This window comes from Rhipicephalus sanguineus, chromosome 1 (assembly GCF_013339695.2).
Source record: "Rhipicephalus sanguineus isolate Rsan-2018 chromosome 1, BIME_Rsan_1.4, whole genome shotgun sequence".
NCBI classification, from domain to species: domain Eukaryota; kingdom Metazoa; phylum Arthropoda; class Arachnida; order Ixodida; family Ixodidae; genus Rhipicephalus; species Rhipicephalus sanguineus.
In genome coordinates, this window is record NC_051176.1 from 177,430,599 (window position 1) to 177,448,091 (window position 17,493).

Genomic DNA, 17,493 nt, shown 5'->3' on the forward strand with positions numbered 1-17,493 from the left:
CGCATGGGAAAATTCATAAAAGGTACACCACTTGTTGTTGCTAGCCAAGGCAAAAGGGAAGAGTATTTCTTCTAACAGTAGCTCTCCTCACCTCCTGGCAGCACGGCAACAGGAAAGTTCAATTTCTTTGAACTCCCTCAATAAAGAACTGATTTGAAAAATTTTCTGTAAAATGCTTCTCAGATGGCACCTTACAACTTCCAGTGTGTAAACCAAAATGCAGCAGACTGACCCCATTCATGAAATGAGGTGATAGACTTAAGCAATCTTCAAGTCTACACAGCAGGGGCAAAGTAGAGCAACCAGATGGGCAAGATACTGACTGTGGTCTCTCCTGAAGCACTCACCGGCAACACTGGCTGCACCGGCTGCATAACCATCCACACCGTTGTATGCCTTAGAAGCTGGGGCCATGAAAGGTGCCGGTGGTCCCTGGGGAAAAGCAGGGGGCCCAGGCTGCTGCATGTGGGGCTCGCCAAAGGGCTGACCTCCATACACTGCTCCTCCTCCCAGCTGTGGTGGATTCATGCTGCATATACAAAGAAAGTGAAGAAGATTGTAAGATCTGTTTCAATACATTCCAGCTATAATAACAACGCACTGAACAATTCACATCTTGGCACTTGCATTTTTAGCTTATTGCCTGCGTAGTTTTTCTTCATCTTCATTCCTTTAACGCAAACCTTAAAGGGCCCCTCATAAGGTTTGGATTTTGCAAACAAGCATGGCACATAGATCACTTGGTGGCGATTATGTCTGCAAAGCATGATATACTTGCATGGTGTGAAAAGTGGACTTCAAAGTAGAGTCTCATGCGTGCATTCCCTACATAATAGGTGCGCCTTGGAACATTAAAGACCATAGCACATGAGTTCAGTTCTTTGTTCAATGCAAAGCTTGTGATGCCACTACAGGAAATGCACCGCGAAGCAATATGAAAAGAGTACGGGAAAAAAAAGGCAGAAATCTCACATGAATGTGACACACCCACTGACCTCTGGCTATTGGGAGAATGCAGGGCAGGCACGCTGCTTGCGGATGCTTTGTCAAGGAGAAGGGAGTCTGTTCTGATAGTGAAGCTCGCCTCCTGGAGGCATGGCAATGGGATAGTTCAATTTTGTCTAACTTGAGCAATAATGAATCAATCTGAGAAATTATTTTGTTAAAACGCTCCCTAGACAGTGGGTTACACCTTCCAATATATGACAAAAATTTGCAACGAGGCTTAGTGAGGGGCCACTTGAGTACAGCTATAAGGAACAGCCCTCACGTGTTTACCTTCATAAACTAAGTAATAAGTGAAGTAACAAAAGCAACACTAGTAAGCTGATGATGAAAAATGGAATTAGCAGCAGAATGAAAGCATTCAACATTTGCGGCAATAGATGAAGTATTTCAGTCGTTAGTGAGGTGTGAATGAACAATACCATGGCTGGGGCAAAAAAGAAAGGGGAAGAGCATCTACAGTTAATATCTAAATGAGGCTCACAGACAATTAATCGCCCATCAACAAATAAAGCACCGTATGCAGTCAATGCAGGTGCCTACTAACTCATGCATTTAAACAGCTGAGTGATGTGCCAACTACAGGGCAAATTAAGGAGACATGGAAAAAACATTTACGTACGACACTGGCACTGAACTGCAACTACGATTTTACTGCTGTGCAACTTAGTTTGATTTGGCCAAATGATTTTCCTGTGATATTTCTAGCAGTCTCGTTTGGTTTTCATTCATGTCATATCCATATAATTAGACTATATGAATTTCCTGTGATATCTTTTATGGCTCCCGTATCGCCCTTATCCTTCCCTTTTTGCATAGATGCATTGCTTGTCGCAGGCAGCACAAGCTGCATGGCAATAAAATCATAGTCGCAGTTCAGCACCTGTGTTGTGTGTAAATGTTTTGTCCTCGTCTCTTGAATTTGTGCTGTGGTTCTCATAACATGTATCACCAACCAGCCCAGCAGTACCTACCAAGCATTTGAGTGAAACATACAGCAAAACATCACACAAACAGCACAATATCATCACATAAACAGCAGAAGATATGAACTATTCACAGTTTTAAAATATTCTGAACTTCAGAGGCAAAATGTATAACAAATTTCATAAAAAAGTGAAAAATATTCAAAGCAGCACTTTTCTTTCTGTAGTCTAGCTTACAAATAACAGCCATATTGAGCTCTGAAACTTTGATCCCAAACATTACAGTACCAACACGTTTCATTGCCCAAACAGCACAAAGAAGTTCATGTCTATTAATTCGTGTAGGAAGCTCCTTCACTTTCCATTTTCTTTATGGCACAATGGAAAGGAAGGGGATACTTTCTTGCACTTCCATTAGTTTGAATACAGCAAGGCAAATGGTTCAAGTTATCCAACGCTTGAATAGAGAACCGTCTTAAAGGGTGGAAGGTCAAATGAAGAGTAGTCGGCTGTGCTATTTCACACTACCTTCAGCCCTGACAACTGAAATAATTAATACTTACATGGGGCACAGTTTTTTGTTTATGTATGCTTCCTTCTAATTTTCCATTCTGTTTTCCTTTCGTCAGTGACACCACACCTTCGTTAAAACTGGTTGGCATCAACCATTTGCTCAGAATGTTAAGAACTGAGAAGAATGAAATGATTCCTTACAGAATACGGCTCTCAGAGTGCATTAGACCGAACTGCATACAGCTGACACCTGTTCCAAACACAGCAGTCTCGTGCATCTTGGAAAGTGATTTCTACTTGAAAGTTCAAGGCTTTTTAATGTCACACAACGTAACTCTAATGGAAGTGACTGAAGTACTGTGCAAATAGAGCCACCACAGATTTCCCGACACATGTATGTAGACAGATCATATCAAAATGAAAGCTTTGTGTGAGAGAAGCTGAAATAACGGTGAAAGTGCGATCAACACGGCTCGTTATTACCGTGCTAGTTATAGGACCTTCAGTGAAGCCAAGGAGCTTGCAGACGTTCCGCATGAATGATGCAAGGTCATGGAGACGGATAACACACATACCGAGCGGACTGAAATGCGGTGACGGATGCATCGTACGCTCAGCTGTGAGTAGATATGAACGACGGGGGACATGTTTTACTTTCACAAGTAAAACATTCGGCCTCGGATGACATATGGCTTCGAATTCAGGGGGTAAAATGCGCCTGCTAGCTGGTGATACACCAGCAAAGGCAAGCGCTGAACTGTGAAAACGCCCTGCACGTCACAAAACAGACTAGCATTATAGCAGATGGAAACGCCGAAACAGAACATAATACACAGAACGCCGCGTTCTGATCCGTACCAGAAATCAGCGTTGTAAAATGTCCAAAGAGAGCAGCGTTAGTCTGGGGATATGACAATAATTTCATGACAGTGACGGTCTCTGCAGCGTACGGCCCGAGCGTGTCACCGCAACCAACCGCATCTGTCAACATTTTACAACGGCTAGCGCAAAAACATGTCCCACTCGTGTGTGCCCAACAGCGGTTTCTACGCATCAGATAAAAGCAGTACGAGAAGACCTACTTCCGACAAACTGGAAACGTGATGGACCAGGAAAAATGTTCTCACTCCACCAACAAGTCACGTCACCTACTCCACAAGTTACACGTAATCAAAGTCGGCACAGATCCCACAACAAAACACAGAGTGCGGTCATGGCCTTCCGCTGTGGGCTATTTTCCGCTGTTTGTCAGTCCACAAGGAACCGTGGGGCCTTTGGTGTGGCAAATCAGCTGGATTGCCTACGAACCAGTCGCTTTGCGCACGTATATAACGTGCTCAGCCAGCCCAACCGGTAGCGCTTATCACTTACGGCAAGGTTATGGAACTAAATAAATAACTGTAAGCGTCACAGAAAAGAGTAAAATTGACTCACTTGTCTAATCAGACGGATAACTTTGTTCTTTCTTACTATAAACAAGAGTGAATTACTAGTATTTTCGCCGCTTCTGCGAGCAGAATCCTCGCAGCAGCGACATGCCACGTAAAAGCGATACTATTTACGCATGCGCGGGACGCTGGCGCCGCCTGGCAACTGCACGCTGCGGCAACAACAAAGATTTTGTCGAAATATTAAATTACCGTCAAAACCTCCACTATAAAACAGTACAATAACGTTATAATGGTGTTTTTAGCAATAAATTCTGGCGGCAATAAAAATTTTAAACGGCTTTGCAGAGCAGACCATCGTGGACAGACCGGAGACCATGACCATGGGACATACCGAAAAGCATGGAGAAGCGCTCTTGAAATCGTCGACGCGAGAGCAGCCCAAAATTTTTACACATTTGTTTAGGCTTCGCACGCTATGCCAGTGTCGAATAGGATTATTTGCCGCTAAAGCACCAGTCTCCAGTCTGAACATGGTTATGGTCAAGTGTTCCGGTTATGGTCAGGGAATCGGGGAGTAAGAAAGCCCGCAGATTGTAAAGGGGCTTTATGGAGCAGGGGAAAGAATAAAGAGCGGGTATTAGCCAATCCCCCAGAGTGGGTATGTGCCATAGGCCTGAGGATACAAACAAAGCATCCGCACGTGCGCTCGTGTCAGCTGCCTAAAGTCGTCCTAAGCAGATTAGTGGCGTGCTACACCGAAGCTTTTCAGGGCCACCGTGTCGTGAAACAAAAGAAATGGCACTAGACACGTCTAAAAGGTTGCCTAATTTTTTTACGCCATAAGAGCAAAATTTGTTCATCTTAAATTCTCCGAGCTCCACATAAACACGTACCTCGGCGATTATCTTTCATAATGGTACAATACGATAGGGACTGAGGGAAGACGGGCCAAGTTTATCTTTGTTCTAACCTTGCCAGGTTTACTCACACTGAGATTTTCTTTCGTTGGAAACTATCATACCCATCTACCATTTGGCAACCAAACCTTTGGCCACACGCAGCTGAAATATCATTCATCAATCTGATCTCATCAAAAGCACTTAGTTGAGTAAATAAATTGGAACCCATCCGAAATCATGCTGCCTCCTTTGTACAAAGCCGTTACACAATCGTCAATCCAGAATGATTGAACATTGGTATTATGCTTATGTATTACTGGGATTCCCACTGTTCTGCTACCTTATATGGCTCCTTTCATAAATACATCAATAACTCATGGTTTAGTCGTCTGTCTTAAAATTACTTCACATACACCTGCTAAATTTCATAGTGATCTCAGTTTTAGAAGAATTTTTGGTCGTGCACGGGCATTCAATAATTCTGCATTGCCATATGTCATCGCATTATCATATAATCTTCCAAGTCGTACTAAAAAGCGACCCTGCAAAATTTAAAATTGAATTTTTATAACTATGCTTTTTCTGCTTTGTCTGCTGCTGCACTAGTCTACAGTTAGCCTTTTTTTTCCCCTTTAATAAGTACAAATTTCTTCATTTTCCTTGCTAAATGACTTTTCATTTGCCTTGTTCATTGACTTTTATGCCTTGCTTGTTACTTTACTGCAACCTGCCCTACTCAATGCTTCTCTGGGGCATAATATGAATAAATGAATATATCAATGAAGAGTGCTGGCAAGACTCAGCCAAAGAGGCTTCTATCCTGTGTGTACAAATTCTATAATTTCATTTGAAATGCATTTTGCTTCCCTCGACATCAACTTCACTACCACACTAAATCACCAGAGTTCCACTCTACTTTGTTACATTGCCTGCTCAGCTGTTATCTAGGCCTTTCCAATAGGCCTCCCGCACTGGAGTTTTTAAAAAAATAAAAATAAACATGTGGCTTTACCTGCTGGCACAAGGGATGAAACTGAGTTGTGCAAAGCTCAACTCCCTACCTCAGACAGCTGTGCATTTATCAGGCACGAAGCAGCTCTTTATTCTAGCGTGTGTTGCATGTAACTCTCTACTGGTTTCGCACATTGTCAAACTGTAGTAGAACATCCAATCATCTCATTCGTCAGACATATGGAGAAAATTAAAACGAGCGCTACAGCATTTTGCGGTGCAAAGAAGCATCATCATTGACGCTACTGTTGGGTCATAAACTGCCACAAACAACGACTGGATCCAAATGTTCCATTGCACCACTTTGCATCCCACTTCAACAAAGCAGAGGCAAGAATGCTGGATATGGACTGTTCATGGACAGGATACTAAATGAAAATTGGTGTCTTTGAATTGACAACCACTCACACAAAAAACTGTACCCAAGTTACTGTGCTGTTTTTTGTTTTGCATAGCCAAGACAGAGCGCCATGGCAGCCAAGTGAAAACAAAAAGATCTGCAGCTGGCTTCATGTTCCTTGCTTGCACTTGTACCCTGCAAAATCTGACAAAGATGTTCCCCACCCGCTTTTGTGTATAATATAAAATGGAAAACAGCAGTCAGCTAAAAGCTCAAAGATGCACCGATATGACAGTCAAGTGCATAAAAAGCAAGCACTGATGCGAGAATGTAACTGAAGAGGCAGAGGTCACTCGGGACTGTTTGCCCCAATCAAGTGGGCTTTGTATATCTGATCATGAACACTAGTGCTAACTGAATTTGTTAGTGTGCGTGCACTTTATTGCCTTGAAATTATGTAGGCACAAGTTTAACATAAAGAAATTATGTGCAAGAAAATGTCGCAGCACTTACCTTGAACTCAATGCCGTACAGTGCTCACTGCACCTGGAAGTTGCAGCATGCTGAAACAGCGTCTGAAAATTTTTGTGGGGACCAGACTGAGCTTGCCCTGCCAAGTTTCCTCCACTTGTGTTATGTGGAAGGGCGGAATAAGCATCCGAAGTCCTCAATACAATGGAAATTATGTCACAACACAACCAAAAGAAAGGGATTCTGGTCCACATAATTTTGCTAGTGGACAACTCACATGATACTACTTAATTTCCGCAAAGGCTGTGATTGGGACCATTAGTATTTTTTTTTTTCAGTGCCAGATAGGCAATGCAGGACCACCTGACCACATTAACTTCTGGCCTCTTAATGTTATGCCCAATAATTACTGTTCTGTCACTCTTGTGTGATCGTTTACTTCTTCATAAGCTTTTTTTGTTAACCTCCAAGTTTCTGACACACTGTAGCGACTGAATGCAATGATTATGATTAATACATTGATTATACTTTGCAAGGATATCGGTAAGTCAATGGTTTTTACTTCATTATGCCTGCCATGTGTACTCAAAACCGATTTTATTATTCTAATTTCTACCTAACTAGAGGTAACCCGCTCAAGACTGAGCCATGTAGGCTCTCTTATATAAATACAGTTTCTTTCTTCTACCGTTTCATTCAGATAATCCAGGTCATCTAAGGCTAAGTGGCCCACAGTTTCCAATCAACTGTTATTCCATCTGCCACTTTGCCCCTCAGCATGCCTTGCACGGCCACTAGTCTCTTCCCCAATTATACCACATCCAACCGTTACATCTCTGTTCTGTATAGTGTACAATGCAGCTACCCTTGTCATATTGATGAAATAAGCAATTTCATGCTGTCCTCATTTCTTAAAACAATCTCTCTTTTTTTTTTTAAACATTACAATTTCAAGTTTGATTAATTTTCACCTCGTTGACTGGCTTTGACAGTTCCTCCAATACTTGAGAGAGCTTGCTCGTTTCCCGTCTTGATGCCTCACCTACATCTTTGATATGAGCCTGTGAAATTATCATGTTTTATATATGTTATTTTCATCCTTTCATTCTAAAGCCTTGAATCCATTTGCATGCACTAGCCTTAGTTCATTTGCTCTTCCTGCTACTGCTACTGGATTTGCCCGTTTCTTCCCAATTTTTCCTCTTTCAATATTGGGCAATCTTGGACTTCACTGACTTTTGATCACTGCCCATTACACAACCTAACAATTGTACGTCCCACATAATTCTGTGGTTGGCATAGAGTACACAATCTGTTTAATCTCTGGGTTTTTTTCCTATTATTTTGCTTCCACAAGAAAGTATTCATAATTCACAAGTTTCTTGGTTTTGTACTGCAGTGAATGAAAGTGCAAATGCAGCACTTCACAAAGAATAGCATTAATATATTGAACTAGACTGGTACAGTGTCACGTGGACACTCTTGATCTGCAAGCACCTGCAAGAAATGACTGCTGCCACAATTAAAAGCAGACAGTTCTTGACTTTGACACCAATACTGATCAGTGCTTAAGTTATGCCACTCGGACAGCAGTGTAATTACAGGGGGCAAATGCATGCTTTCACATTAATATTGTTACATTAAAGTTAACTTTACCTAGACTACTTTTTTGTTTAACTACTTTTTAACTACTTTTTTTGTTTGTACGAATCATGTGCACAACTTCCATGAGCAGGACTAGACGATTGCGTATATTTGGAAGGAGGTGAAAAAGGGGATCATATCTGTGCATAACACCATAACCACAGCAACCATACACTAGTAAAAATGTATAAAGCACATAAATATTCACAAAATGCAAAATCAGTGAAATAGCTTTATTATTATTATAAAAGTGATCTCTGTATGTACATAATGAAAGCACCTATGTAGTCAAACTCTTAGTTGTGTTTCACAATTGCTTTCATATTTCTTCTGACTGCTTTCTTCTTCTGCAGCCCAAGAAAAGCCCCAACTATTGGAGAGAGAGAAAGAACGAAAAACACTATCAGCTGAAGTGACCACCAAGAGCACAGCAATGGAAATAGATGCAGAGGTTCTTGACAAATAAATGACCCATCAGAACACACTGGCAGAAAGTGACGGCTACCAAGACGAGAGGTCTGGTGGCCCACAATGTGCAAGCTCTGAAAGTGTTCGCAACAAAAACAGGGGCGCAATTTTGTGCCCTTTTATAATAGAACGTTCGTCCTTGCCGCATGCGATTGGTCGATGCTTGCTTAAACGTCGCAAACGGGCGACGTACGCGCGAGACTCGACCAATGGCGTTCAACGAGGACAGACCTATTATAGAATGCATACAAGATCACACCCCAGATGTTGCAAGCTGCACGTTATATAATAAAAATTCATTGTCAATTTTCCATTTACGTGAAAAGGCACTCGAGTAATATAGGTGCATATAAATGGACGTCACAAAATCGCAGGTAGTCAAGTGGTCTACGGTTTGTAGTACGTTAGATAACAGTGACTACGAAATTAGAAGCCACCCAACGCCTATACGAGACCTCTGGTCACAACACAATGACTATGAATTAACATATTTGTGTACGAGGCACATCATATTGTGCTGCTGCATAACGGAGCAAAAAGTACTTGGAGTGGTAGCATTTCTTTTGAAGCATTAAGAGTCAGATCTTTGTTTTTTTTTTTTTGCTTTCAGTTTTTGCATTGAACAATGACTGCATTTTTACATCAAGAATATGTGATCGCCATTTATCGATTTTTTTATTATGTGTGCAGTCTATCACATATTGCTACACAGATCTGAACATCGGTGCGCTGTGATAACCTCATTCACTGTTGTACGCTGCATTGGTTACTGTCTTTAGCAGTAAAAGGGTGCCTGAACGTTATCATTTCAGCTGTGTTCTCATCTGCGCTAGCCATTTTTGCATCACACTTGTTAAATACAGTAAACGAACGTAGTTTCTGTGTGAGGAATGAGCTGTCAAGTTGTGCATGCAATGAATTTAGCCCGCTCACACATTTCCTGCATTCCTGCCAAACGGTGCATTCATGGTAATGCAAGGGGTACAAAAAGCGTTCAAGTTCAACTTGTGATTTCATTAGAAAGCATATAAAGCCACAAAATTGCATGATTTTTTTTGTGGCACTGATTTGTGTACAAATGTTTACAGAATGAACAGAGGCGTTTTTGCAGATACACTGAATGTGCATACACAAGAGCTGCAGAACATGCAAAAGAAACTTTATTGACATCGAAAAAAAAAAGCAAAATGACTTCACATGTTGCAAGCGTTATGCCATCAACCGATGACGTGCACGTCGATTGATGATCACTGGAAGAATGACTGTCACTTGCCCTACCCTCTCAAGAACCTTGAATAAATGAATTGCTTTTCTTTTATGGGACCAGAAGTGTTCTTTCAGCAAATCTATTCCTGCTCTTTGGGGTTTTGGAGAGCTATGCCAGGCATTCGGCACTTTGTCGGCATGGCATTTTTTGACAAAATTGCCCGTCGTAGCATGTTTCATCAGAATATGCCCTTCATAGTGTGCTATCCATTCTTTGCACACGAGTTCGGACTTGAAATGTCTTTCACAGACAAAATCTGTCAACTGAAGGACTCTATCCTTCCTCAGACTTGCATGCCTCCACTTGTCCAGACGATCGTCGTCATTTGGTGCAGAAAACAACTTTTCCTTGCACAACTTGCACCCAGTATTACAGCGGTGCACAAAACTTTTTTACCGATTATGCAATACTGAGCTTGATGCATTGTTGCAAAAGCACGCGCAAAATGACTACGTGCTCAAATTTCCCCATTAGCTCAAAGTCCAAGACATGCCCACAACTGATGCCATCTGCCCACGAGAGCCAGAAACAAGAGCGAGCATTTTTCAGGCTATCTCTACGGTTGTCGCTACGCAGTTCACACACCTCTATTATTCTTCCACCGTGCTGGCAGTTCAATGTGCATAGTTTTATAAGTTTGGATGAGAGATGATCTGAGGTTCTTAAGTCACTCAACAAACTCTGCAGCTCTATGAATATAATTACTCAACTTAGTAAGATGAGAAGTTGGCGAAAAAATTGTATATGCATGATGACTATCCCAACACTTTGTCTATTTCACTATATATTAAAGCTTTCGAAGGAGGAGTAAGGAGCAGCCCACTGTTAAAGAAAACATTGCACTGTGTGGCCCTCACTTTAGTGGTGCTCCAACTGCAAGTGCTAGCTGAAGCTATGTATGTCAACACACTGAACAGATGTATAGAAAGGAGAGAGTGTGACCAACCACAAATCATCTACAGAAAAGCTATACAGGAAATTTCACCTGGGTGCATTTTACAACCTTGTTTGCAAAACCAATAGGGAGTACCAAAGCAACCAAATGGCTGCAGTGTCATTTGTGCATTCAACGCTACATGCAGTGTCTTTCTAGAGCATGTCGCAGCAAATTATTCAAAACTCTCTCACCTGACATCCTGCGAATCCGACCTCCATAAAGGTTCTCATGGCGGAACTGCTTAGCTTTCTCAGAAATTGGGGCTGGGCGGCTTAGTTCCACTGCTTGAAGGCACAGAGCCCTGCGTTTTAACCAGACCAGGTCAGGCTCTGCTTGTACTTCATCAGCAGCAGCCATTAAAAACAGGGGTGACTTGTACAGCAGTATTTAATAAATGACATGTACAAATTCTTCATTTTTTAATATGGCAGCTAACTCAGCTAGCAAGCGCACACAAAAACAAACAAGAAAGCCTCCACATGTCATAAGTGCACATTATGCCTTAGTCATTTTGAACACACCTGTGATGAGTGTAGTGCAACAGTGCAGTGTTGTGATGGTGTCGCGAGTGCTGCAAACATGGTGATGGGACGCGACAACGGCACCACACAACGAACACGTGCATCACAGAAAGAAGTACGACATTGGCGGGGCACAGCAGATGGGAGAGAAGAAGACGACGACGACGGGCTGGAATGCGAGCAGTCCGACTCGGAGAGCCCGGAAGAACACGCTGGTGTCAGGGTCCGTGTCGTCGGCTTACGGAGCCGAACACAAAGGGCCCGACAGCGTCGAAGGTTCTCCAGATGTCCTCGGAAACGGGCGTTTGTGGGTACGAGGCATTCCCACTGTCCGACCAGCTGGTCCCGGTTCCGAACCACCGTGTGGAGCAGACGTCGCCGTCCCGGTTGGGGAGCTGGTTCCTGCTGCCGGTTGCCTGCCACGGGACGAGCCCGAGTGCCTACCACTAACCTCCATGCTGTGTACGTGGGCAGGGAGGTCGTCGGCATCCTGTGCCTGAGAGTACTACCTTCTACGGCCTCTGCGACGACTCGACTCCTCGTCCGCTCTACGAGGGTCCTCGCTGCCAACGTCATCCTTCTTTCTGTGAAGCACGTGTCCGTTGTGTGGTGCCGTTGTCGCGTCCCATCACCGTGTTTGCAAAACTTGCGACATCACAACACCGCACCGACACACCGCACTGTTGCACTACACTCATCACAACATCTTCCAATAAGCTCAGGAGAAAGAGAATGTTTAGAGTAGGACAGTGTATATTACACAATAGGTCACAGGGCACCACTTGGAGGGGAAAAAAAAAAAAAAGCCAAGGACAAAACAACTGACACAGAGAAGTGCTTGTCCCTGCCTGCCCTTCCCTCTGTTAGTTTTTCCTTCATGCATCAATCTTGCAGGAGCCTCAGGCCAAGCAATTTAGAAAGGTATTTTGCATATACAAGGGAGGAGAAAGCCTTGGCAGCAGGGTAAGAGACCAGGTAAAAAGGCTAGAGATTAGTGATGAGTGTAATGTAAGTTGACTGCTCTGCCCCTCCATTCTAGCACTTATTTTTGTTTTTCCTTTATAGGAAATGCTGCTAAGAAGGCTTCAAGGTTGAGTTGTTTATATGCGGTTGCAGAGGTACGATATTTGCGTATCACATGGCAGCATTCTGTTCCCACTTTAGCTTGACCAGTGATGATGTAAGGAGACCATAACTCTTAATATAGGTCTACGATAGTCATAGATAACATGTAACTATAGTCACCACTCAGTTGGTAACAACTTTATTGAGAGTCCTGCAGTGCTTGTGCTGACAGAGCCTAAGTCTCCCACATGGCAGTCACTATAACTACCGACCATTTTCTAGCCACAATGGCATATCATACTTTGCAGACATGATTGACATCAATTGATCTATGTACCTCGCTTGCTTGCAATGCTCAAACCTAGTGAGGGGCCCTTTAAAAGCAAGTAAGCAATTGTGACAGGTTGACCTGGATTTCACCATGCGATAGTTCAAGTGAACATTCTACATGACTGAAAGCACTTTAGGTTGTAGGTGGTCCTACACCTCTTATGTCCATGTTTATGCCTGCATGTACGTAATATACCGTATTTACTCATTGTAATGCGACCAAAGTTATAATGCGAGGGGCGACTTTTCATCGCAAATCGCAAAATGGTCAAAACAGTAATCGTTTAGAATTGGGTGCATCATTGCACTTTTTAGACAACTTGAATTTCGGTATTCGAATGCGAGGGTCAACTTCAGGTAGCAAAAACATGGAAAAAAAAATAGCATCACATTAGAGCAAATACGGTACATCATACAATGGTGTAAAGATACTGCAAGGGCAGGAAAGGGGGATGGCCAAGAAGGCTGAATTTCCTTTGCCCTCCTGCCTAGTCTCCCAATCTGCTGGCTATGCCAATGGTTCGAGCCCTCTAAGCGGTAGTATAGCAGCCAGTTTAAAGTCGGGCAATGACAATCTGTATGGGCTTCAGAGCTGCCATTGTTAAAAAAAGTTAAGGCAGCTTCACACTAGTGGTGGCAAACCTGAAGGAACAGCAGAGCTTAGCAGCCTTTCTTGTTTCTCTTTATTTTTATCTTTCTTTCTATTATTGTTTTCTACCTTTTTTTCTCTCTTTCTTCCCTCTCTCTCTCTATTTCTCATTTCCTCTTTCTGTCTTTCTCTCTGCTTTTTCTATCTCTGTCTGTTTCTTTCTTTCTCTCTGTCTATTTATTTCTCTGTCTTTCTATCTTTTTCTGTCTTTCTTAATTTTCTTTCTCTTTCTTCTCTCTCTGTACTCGTTCTCTCGCCTATCAGAGTTATTGCATCCCACGCCGGACAATCGGCACATGTGTTCTGGGAGCAAAGAAGAAGATGAAGAGGACGAAGAGGGCGTATGCCGCTTCTTCTTGATGACGACAATTTTTGTGCACAGCCGATGGACTTTCTCTAAGCTTAAAAAGCTCTGCTGTTAAAAAGTGTGCAGTGAAGTGGACAATTTTATGGCAAGTCCAGTTAGAAGAACTGAGCGTTGGGCGAGTTGGTATTGCATTCCGGATTGCATTTCACACACGAAACACGAAGGGAAGAACTACGAGACTGCACTCGTCTCGTGGTTCTTCCCTTCGTGTTCGTGTTTCTTGTGCAAAATGCAATCCGGAAGTCCAGTTAAAGGACTCCTGACACCAAAATTGAAACCTCAAGATGTCTGTGTTGTTTGATTGTCCCGTATACGTGGGCACTTCTGACCCATTATTAGTGCCAGATGCTGCCTTAAAGGTAGTTTAATTTGGTTTTAAAGTAAACGTGAGTGCTCATCTGAGTTGGCAGCACCTCACGACATTGCCACTGGTATGACGTAGACCGAGGCCTCACGTGACGTTCCACGAGCAAAGCAAGTATTGTTGACATCAGAGAAGGTTTGCAGGGCGCGCACAATACCACGACTGGCATCCGGCGAGGACTATTGTTCGTCACCCCTCTCACTCTGTTGTTGGGCTGCTTTCAACGTAGTTTTGGCTGCTTCAGCCAGGAATTTTTTTTTTTCTGGGGGGGCACGCGCTTAGTAATACTGAAGCACCCGCAACATTTCATTCTTTACGGTATGCGGGGCCGCGATTTGAAAACTGCGCTTTCAAAGACACCAAAGCTTGAGTGCACGTGATCTTAGGCGCTCCCCCGCTGTGAGGTGCTAGTTTCTTATGGTATTTAGGCAGGCATTTCGAACTGATGCAAAATTGTTACAATGCGTTAAAGCATTTACGATTCAGTTTTGGGATTGCCAGACACAGAGCTACAAATTACAGTAAAAAAGTGGTAAACAAGACTTTCACTGTCAGGTGTACTCCTTTAAGTGCTTATTTACCAAGGCTTCCTAAGGTGTTGAAATTTGGCGGAAGTGACCAAAATGGAGGCATCTTTTGGTGGTGTTTCTTGCAAATTAATTTCCAACTCGGTGTTGGTAAGGCATCCAAAAGCCATCAATTGAAGTTAATTCCAATGCAATGGCAAGAACAGTTGAGTGCTAGCCTGGCAGCATTATTCTAAAAATGAGGTTTTGCCAATAGCTTGTACCTGAACCAGCTAGTGTACCTATAATTAACAATTAATGACAACTGTTAATCAGTGAAATTCCACACAACTTGTGTCGCTGCTCACCCATCTGTCCACACTGCTGCTGCAGTCCTCTTTGGCCTTCTTTTTGGTGCAACTGTTTTTACAGCTTTGGTGGCGCAGTGTGCCTCAATTTCTGCTGCTTGTGCCAGCACATCATCGGGCAGTACTTCTGCCTGCTGCTCTATGCTTTTCTCAGCTAGTGAGACTCCTGCCATGCGTCGTGTGGTGATGTCACGAGACGACACTTCTGTCTTCGAGCTTCCTGTGCCTTCAGCAGATGGGGCATGCTGCCCCACTATGCTGTCTTGATCATATGACTTTTTATCATGGTTTTGATACAACTCTGATGCTCGTACCGGGTGCATCTCACTTGCCAGTGCGACACTTGAGTGACTGGTGGGTTCTCGAAGCCTCCTGCGACATAGGAAAAAAGAACATATGGAGAGAAACACTGCTTAACCTTCATAAACAATTCGATAAAACCTGCCATGGCAGAGCTTGTTCCTGGCTCAGGTTGCGACTAATCGATAAGCAAGAGAATCAACAACTGGGCTAGTTAAATGAAATGCATGGTTTGAGTGATCTTAGCGCACGCAGACGAAAGAGGGAAGACAACAGGACAAGCGCTTACTCGCAACAAAAAGATTTATTGAACAAGAAAGCATATAAATACAACAAAGAACTAATCGACGCATGCGCAAAAAGACAATTATGGTTAACTATGGCGATAAACTATTACGAAATGCTATCAATAAAAACAAACTCTTTCTCATGCAACAAAACTGAAGGTTGGCTGACACACTGGTCTCCTCTTTTTCTTATATGAAATGCTTCAGTCCTCTCTCGAATTAGCTGATTGCTGCTTCGAAAAAAAAAAAAAGTAAGTAAGCGCTTGTCCTTTGATTGTTGACTGTAGTCTACCAAGTTTGGCACATACCCACTCTGGGGGATTGGCCAAGAAGACGTATTGTAGCCTATAGGTGATAATTACATTAATGTTTACCTCCCGCTTGTCCTGCTGTCTTCCCTTTTTCGTCTTTGTTTGCGTGTGCTTAGATCAGTCAAACCATGTAGACTAATTGATAGACATATACAGATTTCCAGGTGAACCGATTTTGCAAGTTTTCACATAATTAACATTAACCGAAAGCTGACAAAAAACCGAAGAGAACTACAAGCAGTTCAGAAAAAGAACGAAATTGCAAGCAGTGGCTTCAGTGTAAATACAACTTATCAACGTTATGAGAGCAACGCACGCTCAACTCATGTAGTCTGAACCACATCTGTCACAAGTGGCCGACCGGCGCTCAACTTGCGGCGTAAAAAATGCAGATACCGAGGCTGTAATGATACCGCGCATACAGTTATACTGAATGTTAAGTCCATGTGCTACCATGCAAACACGGACTGAATCTTTCAGCTACCGCGAGATGGTGGCTGCGGACCGCTCTAGACAAGTGCGATTCAGATCGTACTTTCACGGAGTTATGTGAAAGCTTACACAGTTTAACCACAGTTTAGCCACACTTTAACCTAAGTATGCATCAAGGCATGCTTTAAATATGGTAAAGGCAAAACATATTGACGATTCGATTCCGACACGTAAACACAGTTGCAATATCAGCAGAAGTTATACCGTTCGTTCTCCCTGGAACAATTTTGTAGAAAAGGAAAAGAAAACGAGCTGTAAGAACATTTACGTTCAAAGCATTACGCAGTACATCACGTACCGTAGCCGCGCTCGTGTCACACGAACCACGTGGTCTTGACGCGTGCCTGAAGAAATGTTGCCCAGTCGGCCCAGTCAGAGAATATCTAAAACGTTGTCACGTGACAACAACAAGATACATGCAGCATAGAACAACTTTCGGCACCTGTTGAACGGCACTTGAGTGCGTTTTCGTTATGACCTTTCTTTAGTTGCTGCGAACCCCTGAATATTCTGAAAATACAGCAAATATTACGGCGCCAACGGCTGACTGCAGCGCATTTTTGAACCATAGAGATCTAAACGAAGAACCCGTGGCTGAACCTCAACATGAGCACTCGGTCCACTGTCGAAGCTAAGACGGCTAAGACGCTAAGATACGCTGACAATAATATTTCCGGTGTTCGCTATGAACTTCAAGTATCCGTTTCTGACCTGTTTTTTAGCGACATCACCAATGGCACCGTTTTTTGAGGGAGGGACGGGACAAGGCGGTGATGCGGGCTAGTTGGTTTGAGTCACTTGTAATCATAACCGTAGCGCAAAAAAAACAGATGCAGACACAAGTAAGGAACACATACACGGGACGGTGTCTGCATCTGGTTTTTTGAGCTACGGTTATGATTACGAGGGACGGGAACCGTTGCAATGCTTTAAGTTCACGCATTAATTTTCGCATCGTTCAATTTATTTTGCAAGCACCAATGCAGACACCATGTCAATGCATTTGCAACAATTTAAGCAGACGTGCGATTTTAAATATATATATATAATTAACGAAACCG

General features: G+C 43.0%; 2 protein-coding genes across 6 annotated transcripts in view; both read right to left on the reverse strand.

The window, feature by feature from the left end:
• LOC119402947 (protein transport protein Sec24C) overlaps positions 1-4,019 on the reverse strand; it is a 65,950-nt gene extending 61,931 nt beyond the window's left edge. For all 3 annotated transcript variants that reach the window (XM_049417959.1, XM_049417963.1, XM_049417957.1), the window contains exons 1-2: positions 3,879-4,019; positions 348-529 (exon numbers count right to left, since the gene is read on the reverse strand). In XM_049417959.1, coding sequence (XP_049273916.1) covers positions 348-528 — 181 coding nt within the window. In that variant the 5' untranslated portion in view covers position 529; positions 3,879-4,019. The remainder of the gene's footprint in view (positions 1-347; positions 530-3,878) is intronic.
• A 4,414-nt stretch (positions 4,020-8,433) lies between these two features.
• On the reverse strand, positions 8,434-17,268 carry LOC119402985 (uncharacterized). 3 transcript variants are annotated; one of them, XM_037669978.2, is made up of 4 exons: positions 17,144-17,268; positions 15,043-15,414; positions 11,064-11,173; positions 8,434-8,570 (listed from the first exon to the last, which is right to left on the reverse strand). In XM_037669978.2, exons 1-4 carry the CDS (start codon positions 17,158-17,160, stop codon positions 8,497-8,499), a joined length of 573 nt encoding a protein of 190 aa, XP_037525906.1. In that variant the 5' UTR covers positions 17,161-17,268; the 3' UTR covers positions 8,434-8,496. The 3 variants fall into 3 exon arrangements, with proteins under 3 accessions (XP_037525906.1, XP_037525908.1, XP_037525913.1); XM_037669980.2 differs by lacking the exon at positions 17,144-17,268 and adding an exon at positions 16,731-16,858; XM_037669985.2 differs by lacking the exon at positions 17,144-17,268 and adding an exon at positions 16,701-16,793.
• Positions 17,269-17,493: the final 225 nt, after the last annotated feature.

Bases quoted from the DNA above. Each gene is read 5' to 3' on its own strand.
- LOC119402985 (XM_037669978.2), bottom strand. The intron at 11,174-15,042 runs GTGAGCAGCGAC...GTTAAAACGCAG, and splicing joins GCAGCAGTGTGGACAGATGG to GGCTCTGTGCCTTCAAGCAG. The intron at 8,571-11,063 runs GTGAGAGAGTTT...TCTCTCCAATAG, and splicing joins TCGGATTCGCAGGATGTCAG to TTGGGGCTTTTCTTGGGCTG.